The sequence below is a fragment of the Trichosurus vulpecula genome, chromosome 2, assembly GCF_011100635.1.
Source record: "Trichosurus vulpecula isolate mTriVul1 chromosome 2, mTriVul1.pri, whole genome shotgun sequence".
In the NCBI taxonomy this organism is placed as follows: Eukaryota; Metazoa; Chordata; class Mammalia; order Diprotodontia; family Phalangeridae; genus Trichosurus; species Trichosurus vulpecula.
The window spans coordinates 62619099-62637325 of NC_050574.1; the positions used below are offsets into that span (position 1 = coordinate 62619099).

General features: G+C 41.2%; 1 protein-coding gene across 2 annotated transcripts in view; it reads right to left on the reverse strand.

Annotated features, from left to right (window-relative positions):
• EYA3 (EYA transcriptional coactivator and phosphatase 3) overlaps positions 1–18227 on the reverse strand; it is a 122861-nt gene that overhangs the window by 32967 nt on the left and 71667 nt on the right. The window contains exons 5-7 of one of the 2 annotated variants that reach the window (XM_036743927.1): positions 15108–15174; positions 9614–9750; positions 4169–4306 (exon numbers count right to left, since the gene is read on the reverse strand). In XM_036743927.1, coding sequence (XP_036599822.1) covers positions 4169–4306; positions 9614–9750; positions 15108–15174 — 342 coding nt within the window. The remainder of the gene's footprint in view (positions 1–4168; positions 4307–9613; positions 9751–15107; positions 15175–18227) is intronic. The other variant, XM_036743928.1, reaches the window with a different exon arrangement.

Below are 18227 nucleotides of genomic sequence, written 5' to 3' on the forward strand. Positions count from 1 at the left end.
TCAGTTGTGCTTCCCTGCTTTGGTTACTGGGACCCAACACAGGCCATAGTTCTGTATGGGCATACTATAGGTCCAACCATGTATCTCTTAGGTTGGTTTGGCTTTTCTTTTTTCTTATAAATGAAAATGAACAGACTTATACTTGAACCATCTAATACATTCCCTCGAAGTGGCTTCATATCTAATCGTGCCTTGACTATAGCATCTCAGCCAAGATGATGCCCGCAAGAAGCGGGCCTGCCACTCCTATTAAGGTCCTAATTAAAGCCTTTCTGCTTCTCAGCTGCATGAGAATGGGGAAGCACGAACACAAGATGGAATCTAGCAAGGAAGGACACTAACTTGGCCTCATTTTCTCAGTGGTTTACAGGCCAGTGAACTCAAACTGGGGAATGGAAAGGACACAGGGAAACTCCAATGTATCTTGACAGGCACTCGTGTTTTCTCTTTCTGTTCCCCAGTTAACTGATAAGCTAAGTGAAGATTAAGCCAGGTATTCAGCTAGAATCAAATTAGTGAGACTGCCTTGTAAGTTTGGAGGAGTTTCTGGCTACAACATAGCAGTGAAAACTTCTGAGGTACAAAATACAGGGGCCTGCTAGGAAGTTAGTGGTAGTCAATGACTCTTCTATGCACAGAATCATGGAACTTTAGAATTGAAAGGGGCAAACTTAGTATTGTGAAAGGGGCACCAATCCTGGCATCAGAAGATATGGATTTGAATCTAGATTCTGTTTATTTACTGGACTCTGAGTGAGTCACTTCATCTCATCTGAGGGGTTCCAATGCACAGTGTGTAAAGTTCCTCCCAGCTCTGGGTCAATTATCCTTGGATCTCATGAGTTACTGAAAGGAACATAGAGGCCAGGTACTTAATTTTATAGATTAGGAAACTGAGGCAGAGAGAGAAAGTGAAATCGCCTGAGCCTTATGGCAGACCTGGGATATGAGCAACATCAGCAATCAAACAAATACATGTAAAAAAATTTAACCTTAATAATCATACGCCACACTTTAAACATCAGCGCTAAGTAACCATGTCCTCCCAAAATACTTTGCTAGCTATCCTGAAAATTAAAGAGGTGGTGGTTAGGAACAGAAAGAATTCCAAATGGTAAGCTTGAACAAATCCCAACTGTAACAGAACACTCTCCATTTGCTGGGAATACAAAGATGAGTGAAATTTTGAGAAGTGAGTAACACCTTATTTCTCCAAGCAGGAGTTCCCACAGTAATAGGCAACATTCCCAACTAGCTAATTTCACAGGACAGAGACAACAGTTTAGATTTAATCATCAACCACATTCCATGAAATCATGAGTCTTATCCCAGTGAAAGAGGCGATTCCTCAGTGAAAAAAGAAATCCCCAGTATGGTTGGTCGGACTAGATGACAGGAATGATAGCTGAACCACCCATTCTCTACAAATAGTTTGGCCAGGGGACTCCTTTGGTTATAAGAACATATAACAAAGTAGTGGAGGAAAAAGCTGAGTGGAATGTTCAAGGCATCTCAAGAACAGGAAAAGTTACTATTCTCCAAGGCTTAACTTCAGGAGCAAGAAGCAATAGTCTTCAATGTATTGGTTCAGAGAGACAGACGTTAATTCCCTCTGGCAAAGCAGAAATGCAAAGACTAGATGGGGTCCCCAAACGGAAGCAATCCACAAGCCTTTATGAATCGCCTATTCTGTGTCAGGCACTACACTAGGGTGCTGGAGATACAATGACAAAAAGGAAACAGGTCCTTTCTTCAAGAAGCTTGTTGTCCCACTAGGGGAGATAACCAGTATATGTAAAATAAGTACAAGGCACTTCTGAGAGGAGGGTCTGGGTAGCTGGAGAGAGGGATGGGATCAGGAAAGGTCTCACGTTGTTGAACATTGGTGACTGAGCTGAGTTTTGAAGGAAACCAGGCATGTCAAGAGGTAGAGGTAAGGAGGCAGGGCATTCCAAGCCTTGCGAACAGAAGCTTGTGCAAAGGCGACTGGGACATAAGACAGAGCGTTGTATGTGAAGGACAGCAAGTAGACCAGGGTATATAAGGTGAGAGAAAATGTATGACACAAATTGGACTGGAAAAAGAGGGTGGGGCAAGACTGGGGTGGGCTTTAAAATGCAAACAGAAGAGTAGCAGACCAAACAGCAGCAGTGAGCTACTGGAGGATAAGGAATGCGTGAATCACTTCAGCAGCTGTGTGGAGGGTGAATCAGAGCACTAGCCTGCTGTAACAGATAAGTTTCGCTGCACAGGACTAACTTAATTCCTGCTCATTTGGGGCAAATTAGGGATGTTAGAAATTAAGTGCCTTTTGTACAAAATCGAAATAGGCCAAATTAATACTATCCTGTTCAATCTCTCAACTTAAAATCTTCCAGTAGTAAAGAGAACATTGAGGTTTATCACCAACATATGCTTCTCCTTACTTCAGCGATGTAGTATTTCTTTGAGAGGGGATACTTCTTCCACCAATGGAGATTGCTACTCATTCAGCCACTTGGGCTGACGGTCAGAAGTGTGGCCAAAAACCACAATTGATCACTCTGTTGCCAAGATGATGATGAACCCCTTATAACTTGGTTAAGTTAATCCTCAAGTGACAGATGGTCTCTGTCATATCCCACAATCTGCTATTAATTTAACAATCCTCTTTTTATTTCCTTCATCTTCTGTCCTAATAAATCTGAAGGAATTTTTTCAAATTATCTTTCCATTTTTTTTTCCTTAAGAAATTACGGAAGTAAGCCAGGGTAGTGAGGAAATGAAGCATAAACTGTTTAAGATGTCTTGGGCATCCGAGCAAAATGTTTCGTTGCACTGGGGCTCAACGTACTTGTTTTAGTAGCTCCCCAATTTAAGAGCCAGATGAAATTTTCAGGTTGCAAAATAAAAGTAAACAGAAATAGGTGAGAGAAGAAGGCACAGCTGGTTCCTAACTCACCGTTCAGCACCAAATCAGCATCCTCAAAGATCTATTAAATAGAGGACCTGGGGAAAGATCCTCTCCTAGGAGGGGCTCTGAAGTAACCTTTCCTAACCTCCTGGCCACTCTTCCTTTTCCCCTCAAGCCAAGGGAGTAGTCAAAGCCTGAGTTGATCCATGATCCTCCCACAGGGCCAAGGCCAAGCACTGCTGTGGACTTCCATTCTAGTCCTGAAGATAATAAACTTAAATACGGAGGAGCAATTTGGAGGCAATGGGGAGCCACTGAAGGAGGAAGGGAGTGACCTGCTGAGAGTCTGCAATAAACCTGCCCTGAAACTACCAAGCCCTCTGATGACATTTTGAGGCAAATCCTGGTGCTAGGAACTCACCTAGTCTTCATCTAATACAACTCCTTCACTTTCCACACAATGACACTGAGGCCCAGGGAGGCTAAGGATGTTGTCAGAAGCACAAAGCTAGTGAATGGCTGACCTGGGTTTCCCAGCTCCTAATCTAACATCCTTTCCCGTTAAACCAGGCTGCAACTATCCTCTCACTGGAATGTGGGCACCAAGCAATGAGTGTAACATACTACGGTGGTAGTGATTGTAAATAGTGTGCCAGAACCAGCTCACCTTGGCTTGGAAGAGCCACTATTAAACTTTCAGTTAGAGCACTGACATTTCATAAATTGGCAAATGCTACAAATCAGGCCACGTTAAGAATACAAAATGAACTTAAAGTTTATCGTGCACACAATATTCACCCCCTCTTCCCCAGGGAGACAGTTGTTAAAACATATACCAGCCCAATCCTGGTTATAAACCACAAAACATTCCATACCTTCTGTCTCCCCAGGGAAACCTTTCACACAAACAACCTCACCAAGTTCCAGATCAAAGTACACTCTTCATACTAGCTTGCAGCACTGCTAAGACCCTGTTTTTAGCCTTTCTACACACCAACATGCACACGAGCATGCTTTTAGCTCTACTGTAGCAGCTCACAAGCCCAAAAGCAGGATGCATGGTACAACTGACATTCCAAGAGCTAAGCTACAGTGCTATTTGGGTAGGCAGGGACTGGTGTCTGCCTTGGCTCACCAAACACAGAGAGCATGCATAAATTCACATCGCACCCCTTTCGTTTTGATTAGGGACGCAGAGCTTCCCCGACCATCTGGAGAAATACGTAGACGTAAAAAACAAAACAAAACAAAAACAACAAAACCATGCCTCTTTACCTTGAATGGGATAAGAGTAATGTGCTGGGCTTGGCTGGCCTGTAGTTAGCCCTGTAGTGCAGGTAAGAACACTGTGTTGACTTGGAGCTGGAGTCTGAATTAAACCACTTTCAGGTTTCATACCTGGCCACAATGCACCTGAATCAGATAAATTGGACCAATTACAAATGAGATACCAGGACCAAAGGCAGGTTTGTTGCCTGAAAACGTCAGCCAGTTGGTCTATGTCACAGAACAGAGTTAAAGCTGCTTGTAAGAGAAAATTGCTGATCCTCCTAAAGTAAATTATATTCAACTAACAAATAAACGTACATAGAATGAGGCAAGAAAGGACACAGATGACATTATCTTGCTGAAGCCAACAGCCTGAAATGGCCACATAGGCTCATTCCAACTCTCTAGGGAAATTTATCAGTGTTCAAAGGGGAAGTAAAGGCCAAGATGGAGCATAGCTCCATGGTCCAGAGAGGCTATTAGACCCTAATTATTTTGGACTTCATGCTGGGTTCTGCACAAGAGAATTTTTAATCTCAGTTACCAAGGATACCTCATTTATTGGTCACTGCCCAAGGAGATTCACATATGCATCAGGTTTCTACAAAAATCACTTACTCCTTTGGGCAAATGTAAAAACCTATCTTTTACCCACTTGGGGGTGGAGATCATTCTAAAATACATCATATACGTCTCTGTGCCTTCTTAAAAAGTACTTTGAACAGAATTAGGCCCCTTCCAGAGTACTCAGCACAAACAATGACTGTCCTGTAATAAAGTGATAGTCTCAGATGCTGCTGTATGTGTAGAACCCGCCTGCCCTTCCATTCAAGAGCTCCAGTCTGGTACATTTTACAATTGTGTATCTGCTTCTTTCATCTCTTCACTTGCAACAGCTGTTACTTCTTAATGTGGCCAGCAGCCCCACTCCCCAGCATAATCCTCTGAAGCCTCAATAAGGTGTGGAGGTAATCCTGGAGTCTCAAAGACTAGGTCAGTGGAGTATAAGCTCCTACCTAGCTGGAAAAGCTTTGAGTACAAGCCTAGCAATGACTATCTTTGCAACCTCAGGAATGGCTCAATCCAGGGAGTTCACAAATGGTTCTTACCCCAAAGTTGGTCATCAGTTATGGTCGCTGAAACCCATGGGAGATCATCTACCAAGGTTTGGAGGGGCTGTGTTTTGTGTCAAACTGGGGAATGCTAACAGATAAAATCACAGATCATTTGAAATACTGAAGTAATCTGTGGTCTAGGAAACCAGATCAAGAACCATTTCTTTCCAAAAGGGTAAAAAAGCTGGTAGGGGTCATCACTGGTTCTCCAATTAGCTGCTGGGCATCGACTTTGCTATTACTCTTTCTAAAGCTCACAGGCTTTGATGCTTTTTCCTAAGAATTATTTTTGATGGTTGAGTTTGTCTGAAAAGTCATTAGCATTCCAAGATGTAGTTCAGAGCAGGTTTGTGAATAAGAAATGTGAAATGAGGGTCGAGGCCACACTAGTGAGGCAGCAAGGTGGCACAATGGATAGAGCACTGGAACTCCTAGACACTCACTAGCTGTATTTTACTAGCTGGGCAAGTCACTTAACCTGTCTGCCTCAGTTTCCCCATGTGTAAAATAAGATAACAGCATTCCCTTTGAGGTGCTGCGGTGAGGATCAAATGAGATATTTGTAAAGTATTTAAAATAGTGCCTGGCACACAGTATGCACTAGATAAATGCTTATTCTCTTCTCTTCCCTTAAATTTCAGTATTAATTTAGTCTAAGCACCCCTAAACCAAAGAGGATTTGCTAACAATGGAATACACTTAATTGCCTTGAGTCAGAAGTTTTCACCTAATCTTGGCACTCAGTCAGTCAAACACACCTTGCAGCTACTTTGGAAAGCTTGTGGTCAGATCTGTTTAACACAACTGTGAGACGTAAAGGAAGCCCTGGGAATTTCAATGAGGAAAACAATGAAGGCTCATTAACTGTGGCATCCAAGTTATGAGGACACCAGCAAGTGACGTCAAATTCTCTTCTGTGCTGATTCTCTGAGTTAATTTACTTGGGAAGGCTAAGGAAAAGCACCCCAAGGTAGATTAGAAGAGCCTCTCTATGCCTTTCTGGAGTATTTCTGCGATACTCCGGCCCTGCTACACCCTTCGGTTACTGTGACATTCCATTACTTATGCTTGTCATCTTGCTCTATTGATGAGGCTCAGCAATAGTTGTATAAAGATATTCATGTGAAGATCAGAGCATGTTAGAACTTCAAAATCATCTAGTGCATTATCCTCATTTTACAGATAAGGAAGCCAAGGCTAGGGACGGGCAGAGTGACTTACACAGTGGAGGGGGCAGAATTGGAACCCAGGTCCTTCCAACTCGTGGTCTTATGCAGCGTGCACTAACACCATATTGTCTCCAAAACTTTATTTTGTACATTCCTTACTAACATGCTAAAAAACTGGCAAATCCTCGAACCAATGTCTGGAAGCTCCTTGGAAAACAAAGGCTTGTTATAGGTAGCCAGTGAGCTCCTAGGCAGCACAACAGTGGTCCTTCCTAACCACCAACACCCCACCATCACCCCCCCTCCAACACAATGTAACATCACTAAAATAGATCCTTAGTGAAGATTAGTTTAGTTAATAGCTGAAGAATACTTTGATGCTGAAAAACATGGGGCAAGTGATCCCACTTTGTCTCTGTTGGCACAGTAGATCTTGAGGTGAGCTGTTATTTAACAACTAAGTACTTTAAGAAAAAGTAAAACGGTGGTAGGTAACCAGTAAGGGCATGAGAAAAATCCGGCCCCCCTTCTTCGCATATCCCTCATGTGAAACTGAAAAGCACCGTCCCTTATCTCCTGCTCCCCCACATCAGAGAAGAGGACAGCCTTTCGCATCTCCTTCAAAAGAGATCATCTAACTACCACCTCCAAGAGAGAAGCTTCTCCATTTTAGACCCATCACTGAACATAGATGACTACTCTCTATGGTGATCAATAATAGGGGCATTTTCAAGTACCTATGGCCGTTATCGATGTTTCAGACAAGCAGAGTATATTTTACAGTCCTGTGAATGTCTAGCAAAGAAAGAATGAATTGAGAACTGCAATTTGAAAACAAACCAAAAATAAGTTAAGTGTTGCTTAGAAGTATACACATTTTTAAGAACATGCAAAGCATTATTCAGGGGATATCATTAAAGTTATATAAACACCCCAATACGAATTCTCCTATAAATACTACAGAAAGTCCCACGATAATAAGAAAATCAGCAGAGACAGAGCACATCTACATAATAATTAAGCTGCAATTTACACTTCCGAAGATCACTGTGATTTACAAAGGTCTTTCCCTGCAATAACTCTGATAGGTAGAAGTTTCATTATCATCCATTTACAGATGACAAAAGGGAGGCTCAGCCAGATTAGACGACTTGCTCATCCATGGTCACACAACTGGGAAATCACAGGATCTCAGGAAGGGAGCTCAGAAGCCAAGGAATCAAACCAAGACTTGAACAGGACCCTGCTCTATGATGTAACTGAAAAGTAGTCATCAACCACTGCACGAAAACGTTCCTGTAAGGGTTCTCCCCCTGCCCCTGCACGGCTCTCCACTCCGTGCTCCCACCATCTCAAGAAGCAGCCCCTTCCACTGTGGGGCAGTTGTCACTGTCAGGGAGTTTTCCTGTTTTCTGACTTTCCCCAGGGCTGAGTTTTGACACAAATTTCAGTCCTCTTCCACAGAACAGACAGCAGCTACCACATCCCTTCTACATCTTCTCTTCTTCAGGCTTAGCATGCCCAGACCCTTCAAATGATGCTTCTACAGTACAGTCCCAGTCCTCAAACATTATGTTCCCATCAAGAATCTAGCACAAACCTAAATAGAGTCAGTCACACATTACTTAAAGTCAAATCAAATGAATAATGATGGGACGATGTGAGACAGTCCCTAGGTTCGTTTTAGCAGGCATATTATGAAATACCAGTCTCCCTCACTATTGCAAAGCTGCTCCCCCATCCAATCTAGCACAAACCTAAATGCAGTCAGTCACATGTGACTTAAAGTCAAATCAAATGAATAATGATGGGATGATGTGACATGGTCCCTAGGCTCCTTTTAGGAGGTGTATCATGAAGTATCAGTCTTCCTCACTATTGCAAAGCTGCACCCCCATCCAATCTAACCAAAATTAAGGGAGTTCTGATGGTTTCCTTGACAATATATGCAGAGGTTCTCTCTACTTTTTAATTTTCACAAATATGATGAGTGGATCATAAAGAATATTTTTAAGAGATGTTATCAATGTTGTTTTAATGTTTTCGTAAATGCTCAACACAAACACGGGCTGCTAGCAAAACACATTAAAAATGATACTCAAGAGATCTACATCTGATTCAGGGAATGGGCTGACAGCATGGACAACTGACAATGTAAGCAGGGGATAAGAGGGATTAAAAAAGAAAGGAAAAAACTCTCAAACTCCTTCACTGACCTAGTAAACACTGCCACAGTCATTAGGTGTTTGTTAGTCATTTGTTGCTACTTCAATTGGCCGAAATGAAGGTATAACAATAAGTCTGAGGGTGATAAAAACTGTGCTTTCTACTGAGGCCAAACTGGCCTTAAAAACTCCAAAGAGTAGAAGCCAAAGGCAGCCACCACTATTCTAGATTCTTGATGTGTGGTGAATACCAGGCAGCCAGCAAAACACAGCTTTTCATATTGATTGTTGGCAGGTGGAAACCTCATTTTGAAAAAAAAATCTAGGTGTAACCTGAGTTGCTCTTAACCTTTGGTAAAAGATGGCTTCACTGCTTAAATATGGAATAAATCCACACAAATGTTACTGGTATTATTACTGTTACAGAAAGTTTTAGACTTTTGTCCCCATTAAGAGTACCTTTTGACTTAAGCACAATAAACGTCTGATAAGAGTCAGAAGCAAAGCAGGAAACTGATGTCAAATACAGTATAATACTCACGGAGGGGGCAGGGACCTCAACCTAGTTCCAACAATGACGAGATGATTACTTACCTCCTCACAGAATATTTATTAAGTGGGTGGTGCTGTATTCTGCACAAAATAAATTCCAGAGACACAGTCTAAGCTGTCAAGGACCTTACCTAATACTAAGGGATTTTAGCCTTCTTACTCTCCCACAGATCTTAAAAAAATCACAAGTTTTGGCTGATAATTTAGACACGAGCTTTACAAGGCTCTCAAGAAAGATTTCTGAGGTACAGTTTTAAGTCTTGTGCATCATACACACCGCTGACATCCAGCATGGATTACTGGGCATTTAGCACACACACAGAGAAAACAGAGGAGTTGCTCAGCAAAGAACAATCTCAGGTCCTTATGACGTCTGCCCGCTGTTTTGGGAAGGAAGTTTGTAGGATTATCATCAATATTCCAAAAGAGTGCTTAAATAGTATACCTTACCAAAAGGAGGTAGTCCATAAGTTTGGGTTGCCTGAGGGTAGACAGCATAGGGTTGGGACTGCTGAAGTGTCTGGTACTGAGTCTGGCCAGAATAAGCAGTCTCTGATACAGGGACCGAGAGGATATGTGCATAAGGTCTAGAAAAATTTAAAACAAAAAAAAAGTTGCTTACATTAGACATTTCAATTCTATATATTTCAAAAAACATTTAAAGAGCACCAATTACGTGCTAAACATTGTGTGGGATACAAAGTGTAGATATAGCCGCTAAAGTAAAATAGTTTATAGTAAGTATGGAAGAAAAGACATGGAAACAACTCTGTTACAGGTAGAATGCCATGGTTGCCACAAGAGAGGTACAAATAATGGTCTACGGGGGCAGAGAAAATGTATAGGTGGCATCTAAATTTGGGGGGAGTCAAGTGGGTAGAGATTGTGGAAAGCTTAATGGAAGTGATGGTGACTCAACTGGGTCTTGAAAGATGGGTAGAAATTCCCCAAGGACAGACTAGAAGGGAAGGAGATAAAAGAGTAAGCCGAAGAAAAGCAATACAGTTCTGTAACAGCAGAGAGTGCATGAAAGGAGTTGATAGATAAATGAACCCCATGCTAAGGAGTATTGGCTTTACTTGATTGATAAGAGGAAGCCATGAAGAAACAAACATGAGAGCCACACAATGATAGTTTTGTTTAGGATGACTGATCTGGCAATACACATAGGGAAGACCAGAGGAACAAAAGGCAAGGGAATCAGTCACAAGGATAGTGAAATGGTCCAAACGAGAGCCAATGATAACCTGAAGTAGAGTAGAAGTTGAAATAAGAATGGGAAAGAAGGAGAGAAAGAGAATCATTTTGAAGGTAGAACTCGTGAAATTTGGTGACATGGGTGTGGGAGGTGTGGAGGTGTTAGGAGAGACAAATCCAAGGCTGTGAACCTTGGTGACTGGGAGGTTATTGATATCATTACCAAAGAGGGAAGACAAGAAGAGGTGGAAGTTGGTGGAGATGACTTTCATTTGAGTATGTTGAGTTTAAGGTGTCAGTAGCACATGTAGGTCAAGCTATTCAACAGACAGTCAAAAGTGAAAGTCTGGAGCTCAAAGGAAAGGTCAGGGTTAAAGACATAGCAATGGGAGTCAAAGATTTAGAAGTGAATGATGTTGTAGATATTGATGAGATCATCAAGAAAGAAAATAGCAAGGGGAGGAGAAAGCCAAAGGTAAAGGCTTGAGAAACTCTTAGGCATCAGGAAAAGGATTTAATATAAGAAGGTATGAGAAATACACAAATGAAGAGTTAACATCAGTATTGATAAATAACTCCAGGGAGCTTTCTCTGTTGCAAAAATAATCACAACCTCTGGCCAAGGTTCCCAAGAGGTAATGTCACAAAATACGTGCCCTTTCGCCCTTTCCATTTGCAGATTCTTATTCTTTAGTGACTAAAGAACAAGGATATCATGGAAATTAATACCATCAATTGAGTTCTCAGGTGGAAGAGCAACTTGAAATAAAAACCCTGCTACCTCTTCAAAAGTTGGAAGCAGGAAGAAATTAAAGCTATCTACAGGCATATGAAAAAATGCTCTGGATCACTACTGATTAGAGAAATGCAAATCAAAACAACTCTTAGATACCACATCTCTCCTGTCAGATTGGCTAAAATAACAAAACAGGAAAATGATAAATGCTGGAAAGGATGTGGGGAAATTGGAACATTGTTGCATTGCTGGTGGAGTTGTGAGCTGATCCAGCCATTTTGGAGAGCAGTTTGGAACTACGCCCAGAGGGCCACAGGAATGTTCATACCCTTTGACCCAGCAATACCACTTCTAGGGTTGTATCCCAAAGAAATCACACAAGCGGGAAAAGGACCCATATGTACAAAAATATTTATAGCAGCTCTTTTTGTGGTAGCTAAGAATTGGAAATCAAAGGGATGCCCATCAATTGGGGAATGGCTGAACAAGCTGTGGTATATGAAGGTGATGGAATACTATTGTGCCATAAGAAATGGGGATGATGCAGACTTCATAACACCCTGGAAAAACCTACACGACATAATGCTGAGTGAGCGGAGCAGAGCCAGGAGAACGTTGTGCACAGCCACAGATATATGGATTCCGTGAGGACCAACCCTGACATACTGCTTCGATCTACATTCAGACTCCATAGTTCTTTCTGGATGTGGGCAAGGACAACTCCAGGGGACTCACGATGGAGAATGCTATCTTCATCCAGAGAAAGAACTGCGAAGTTTGAATACAGATTGAGGCGCACTACATGCTCGCCTTTTTTGCTTCTTTTTTTGTTTTTGGGTTTTTTTTTTTGGTTCTGTTTCTTCTTTCTCATGATTCATTCCATTGGTCAAAATTCTTCTCCACGACTTGACTAGTGCATAAATTAATTCAATGCGAAGTTAGACATGACAGTTATATGAGATTTCATGCCGTCTTGGGAAGGGAGGGGGGAGGGAGGGGAGAAAAACTGGAACTCAAAACCATGTAGAACCGTGTGTGGTAAACTAAAAATAAATAAAGAAATTAAAAAAAAAAAGTTGGAAGCAAATGGCTGGCCTCTTAATGAATGAGAAGACTGTAAGCATACTTCCACAGTCCCTTTGATCCAGCAATGCTATTGTATCCCAAAGACATCCACCAAAGAGGAAAAGGACCTAATTTGAACCAAAATATTTAAAGCAGTCTTTTTTTGTGATGGCTAAGAACTAGAAATCAAAGGGATCCCCGTCAACTGGGGAATGGCTAAGCAAGCCGTGGCATATGATTGTAATGGAATATTATTGCACTATAAGAAATGACAAGCAGAACCACATCCAGAAAGAACTATGGAGTCTGAATGTAGATCGAAGCAGGCTATTTGCTCTCTCTTTTGTTTTGTTTGTTTGTTTTTCTTTCTTGTGGTTCCTTCCATTCATTCTAATTCTTCTTTACAACATAACTAATGTGAAAATACATTTAATAAGAATGTATGTGTACAGCCTATATCAGATTGCATGCCATCTTTGGGGGGGTGGGGAAGGGATATGGAGAAAATCTAAAACTCAAAAGCTTATGGAAGTGAATGTTGAAAACTAAAAATTAATTAGTTAATAATAAAAAAAGAAACGACAAGCAGGATGATTTTAGAAAAACCTGGAAAGACTTCCATGAACTAATGCACAGTGAAGTGAACAGAACCAGGAGAATGTTGTACACAGTAACGGCAACACTATTCAATGAAGGACTGTGAATGATTTAGCTATTCTCAGCAATACAATGATCTAAGTGACAATCTCAAAGGACTAATGATGAACCATACTATCTGCCTCAAGAGAAAGAACTGATGCATGCTATTTTTCATTTTCTTTCTTTTATTCAAGGCTTTGTGTACAAAATGGCTAATATGGAAATGTTTTACATAATTGCACATATATAACCTGTATCTGAAAGCTTACCATCTCAGGGAAGTGGGGAAGGAAGGAGGGATAGAATTTGGAACTCAAAACTTAAAAGAAAAATGTTAAAAAACTGAAGAAAAAAAGCCCTTCACAACCCTGTCTCAACCCATCTTTCTAATCTTACTGAACATCATTCCCCCTCTAATACTATGTAATCCAGCCAAATTGGCTAATTCTCTGTTCCTCACTCATGACACTCTACCTCTCATTCCTGTGCCTTTTAATTGGCTGTCCCACACACCTGGAATGCTCCTTTTCATTCTCTTCTTCTTGTGTAGTTGTCCTTTAAGACTCAGCTTAAGCACCTTCTTGTGAATGAACCCTTTTCTGATCTACCCAATTGCTAATGCCTTCCCTTTTAAATTACCAAGTATTTCTTCATATGTATTCACTTTATGCCACATAGATTTATAGCTGTACTTACTGTCTCCTCACCAATAATATAGCCTTGCAAATAGCGTTATTTTATCCTGTGTACTTACATCCCTGGCACAAAGGAGGTGCTTAATAAATGCTTACTGACTGATTTACTGGGTTGTGACTCTATGCCAATAAGTTCTAAGGCACCTACTCTGAACCATTCTAAAGGTAAAATTCCCTAGTAATTAGCTATTAAAGAAAAACCAATCAAGACCAGAATGTTTTAGCCTCTAAAGGATGAAGCCAGGAACAGTATATCTGGAAGGATCTTTTTGTGGGTTTCCCTTAAAAAACCAGGCCAATACATCCTGGAGAGTCTTCAATACACACCAACCGGTTGGCCTCTTCACCCTTCCAAAGCATATATAAAGGGTTAATTTGGTGGTGGTTGTGGAAGCATTAAATTTAAAAAAAAAAACACCTATTTTATGTTCTGAACTTAACATCAAATAAAATAGGCATTTCCATATACAAAGCAGAACAAAAACAGTAGACTACAGTATGCTGAACTCCAAACCACCATTGTATACATATTGCTTTTCCTTTTAAGTATATAATAAATTCAACACATTACCTTCCAAGACATTTTGCTTCTGTCTCCTTCTGACCTCCTTTATGTTCTCTTCCATGCATTTTAAAACATTTTTCAATGACATTTTTAAGGGGTTAATTTAAAAAGTGCACAGTTCAACAATCCTTTACACATAGCAGGTGATCAATGAATATTTATTGAAAAAATGAAAGGAAAACTTGGAAGACTTCTCAGAGTACATGCTGTGCTTATATTCTAATGGAATTGGAATTTTCTTTGCATAACACATAAAAAAATAAGGCCTCTAGCGTCCACAACCCAAGGTGCATGGTATCTACAGCACACATAATGTGACAATCGGTTAACAACCCCAAGTATTTTAACTAGATTACTTCTCTGGTGACAGTGTTTAGGTCCTTCTCACAAACACTAACATCACAAAAGTTCTGTTCATATTCATTTTTCCCATGAGAACTCAATATGCTTGCAAATTTGGCGATATCATTCCCCAAAACAGCTCTAGGAAAAAGGCTCAGGCAGATCTTCTTCATTTTGCCTTCTGTGTTTATACAGGCCCCCCCTGGGCCCAAACTCTTCTGGATGTATTGCTTTTCCAAGGTGGGTCTTAGTCCATATCCAAAGAGCCAGGCCTCTCAGAAGGCTGCCCTGCCTGGGATACACATAGGCTTGTTTCTCCTGTAAGGATCTTCCCTCACAAAGGTCAACAGCCCAGACAGAGGACAAACTGGAAAATGCCAGTGTGTGGTCTGCACTGATGGTCCTCATTAACCCCTACAGAGGACTTGGGCCTCCAAGGAAAGACAATGGTCAAAAGCAGTGAATTCCTGCCATTATTTATACTTTCAGCACTTCCTAACAGAAGGCTTCCCTGTATGACTCCCAGATTAATAGGTTCACGAGAACATCTGGCTTATAAAAGCAGGGTACATCTTTATGCCTGTGGAATCATACACTTATAGAGAGAGAGAGGGCTAAGAGAAAATAATTCACTATTCAAAGTAAAGCTGGTAAAAAAAAATATCTAGAGAACCAGCATGTAAATTCTGGAAATAGTGAACTTACTTTGCAGAATACATCTGTGAGGTATAATCATTTGATGATCGAGGGATGTAATCAGCACATGTCATAACTGAAATAAAAAAGATCATCAGATAAAATAAATAGAAATAAACTTTTAAATAAGGCCAAATGGAGTTTTTACATATCCCCACAGCACATTCTTTAAAAGCAAGGAAGGTAGGTAGTTGAGGTAGAAAAATAACTGGACCAGAAGTCAAGAGACCTGAATTCTAGTCCCACACATGCCCAAGTGGGGCCACAGGCACAGCTCTTCTCTCTAGAAATCAGTTTCCTCCTCAGTAAAATGACAGGGCTGGGTGAGCTCCTTTGGGCTCTGGTCCTCTGTTCCTGCAGAAACAAGTTCAGGAGAGAAGGCGACAAGGACAGCAGCATTCCACACCAATACAGGTTTCAGTGCCCTCCAAATGCTCAGATATAAATTTCCTAAGGGGGTCGCAGTTTGCATTCACTGCCCTCTCCAATCTGCAGCCATCTCTGCTCCTAGGGAGGTAGCAGGAACAGCTCTGCCACCTCCCAGAGGCCTCTGAGCAAACTGGGAGCCAAGGTCTTGCCAAGAGGCAAACAGAAGGGCTCTAAAACTACACCCACCTCTGCTGATTTGTGAAGAGCAGGGATTTTTCTGACCCGAATGGACATCAGAACAAGATGGCAGGAAAATTAGAGCTCCAAAATGGCTTTAGTATCAGCAAAGAGCTAAGGTGAGAATCCCTCTGTAACTAATAGAATCACAGAATTTTAAAGCTGAAAAGGTCTCTAGAAATCATCGAGTTAATTCATTCACTTTACAGTGGAAGGACTGAGATCCAGAAGTGAACTTTACATGAGGGCAAAGGGAAAATCAGTGGCAGTGCCAAGAGCAGAACCTAAGCTATGACTCCTACTCCACAATCTTGCTACTATAACAATCTACGGTCTTATTTAAAGGAGTCATTTAGGGCTGAAAATAGCCAAAGACAGAGCAGAATCAAACTAATGTGTAGAGGGAGAAACAGAAGTCCAGACTCCAAGGTCTTCCTAGTGCTCCTGGATACCCCGGAGGTTAGGCCTTTTCTTAACAACACCCCACTGTCTTCCCCAGGGAGGCAACCCTCAAGTAAGGGGTAAACAAAGTGAAATGCTCACACCTCAGTGGCAGGAATCCTATTGGGTAAGTCCATGCTACATGCATGATGTACATACTAGATGTGACATACATACATATATACATACATACATACTAGAATCTTCAATAGCTCAAGAACTCTGTCTAAAATTAATAAGACTGTGTCCTCTAGGGTAAACAATGGGAAAGTAGACCAAACTGTGCCTCTCGCTAGACTATTTTAAAGAAGTCGAAAGGACCTTTAGTTCAGGGGAAGATTAAAGTCAGGTCAGGTGTGGACCAGTGCAAATCAGTGTCTGAGTGAATTCATGAAACAGACTCACCAAACAACCAAATTCTTTTGGGTTTAAGGAGTAAAATTCATTTAATGGGAAAAAATGACAATGATGAGCAGGCCTCACCTAATTCTGATAATTTCTCTAAGTTAGCTCCTCGGGTGTCACATAGTTCTTGGCTCTGGCTATTATCATTGAGGAAAGAAGAAATCACTCTTGAAAACTTAAAGGTCACACTCAAAAGTAAGCTAAATAACAACTTAAGTAACCAGAAGTATTGGAGCTGAAATTAAGAAGTGAGGCAGTGAGGCACCAGAGTGTGTGAAAATGCTGGACCCGAAGTCAGGAAGATCTGAGTTCAAATGCAGCCTTAGATATTTAGTAGATGTATAATCCTGGGTGAATCATTTAACTTCTGTTTTCCTCAACGGTAACATGTAAAATGAACACCCATCTCCCAGGGTTGTTGTGAGGATCGAATTAAATAAGACACATACAGCACTACCAATTCACATAGATATAATTTATTGCCCGAGAGCCTTTTAAAATCTTTCCCCTGAATTACTCCAGTCCTCAAAGAGAAGACAGAGAGAACCATCAAAGAGAACACAAAGTAAAAATTCTGGGAGTTGTGGGCCAGGGGTTTAATCAGATACTTCTCACTGCTCTCAAGAATAAGTGAGATATTGCCCCAGTTTCTGGACAGCCAGGAAGATTTAATGATCCAAAAGGAATTAACTCATAAAAAACAATAGGAATGTCAAAAGAGGGGACAAGAGGAGAATATGGTAAATATTATATCAAGGACGGACCTGTTCTGCACAAGGGATCCTGTAAAGGTTGGTTATGGATTGGATTAGTGTGGCCATTTGGATAATTAGGGGGAGGAGAAAATATATCCAGGGCATAAAAGCCATCTTGGGAGACAGATTTTCCATTGATTGGGGGCAGGGAACGGACAGTTCGAAGTTAGTGCCTGTTACAGGCATGGAAGGGGACCTTTGGGTTAGATGGGATGTTCTAAGACAGGAGTTAAGAACTCCTGAGTCTGTGAACTTTTGATAACTGCATTTCAACATAATGGTTTTCATTTGCAATCCTATGTACTTTATTTTATACATTTGAAAACATTCAGAGGAGTCCACAGAACAAAAAAGTTGAGAATTCCTTTTCTAAGGTAAAGTTATCTTGGAGTGAGGGGAAGAAATTTTGAAAGGCAAATGTCTTACAGAGATAGAATTTTTAAAGGCCATATGATGGAAGAGAAGTAGATATTTAGCATTTGTGTCTCCCTCTCCCTCTCTCTTGAAACTAGGTCTCTCTATCTCACCAAGGCTAGAGATGCAGAGTCCATTCACAGTACCAATCCCACTAATGAGTAATGAGGAAGCTCTGACTTGTTCCTTTTCCAAACTGGCTGCTTCACCTATCCTTAGGCAGCCTGGTGTCCACCCACCCCACCAGGAGTTCATGCTATTGGTAGCAGACTTACTGAAGATCGCTAATTGGCTTTAGCCCATCTGTAGCTCAGAATTCCCAAGCTCAAGAGATCCACCAAGCCCTAGCCTTCCCAGTAGCAGGGATTAGGGGCATGTGCCACCATGCTGGATTGTTTAGTATCAAAGGGACCATCTTGTTTCTTTTATATTTTTTTCTCCTTCCCATCTGGCATGAAGTTGAATCCTCTTTCATATGTGGTTTCCCCTAATTAGAACATGAGTCTCT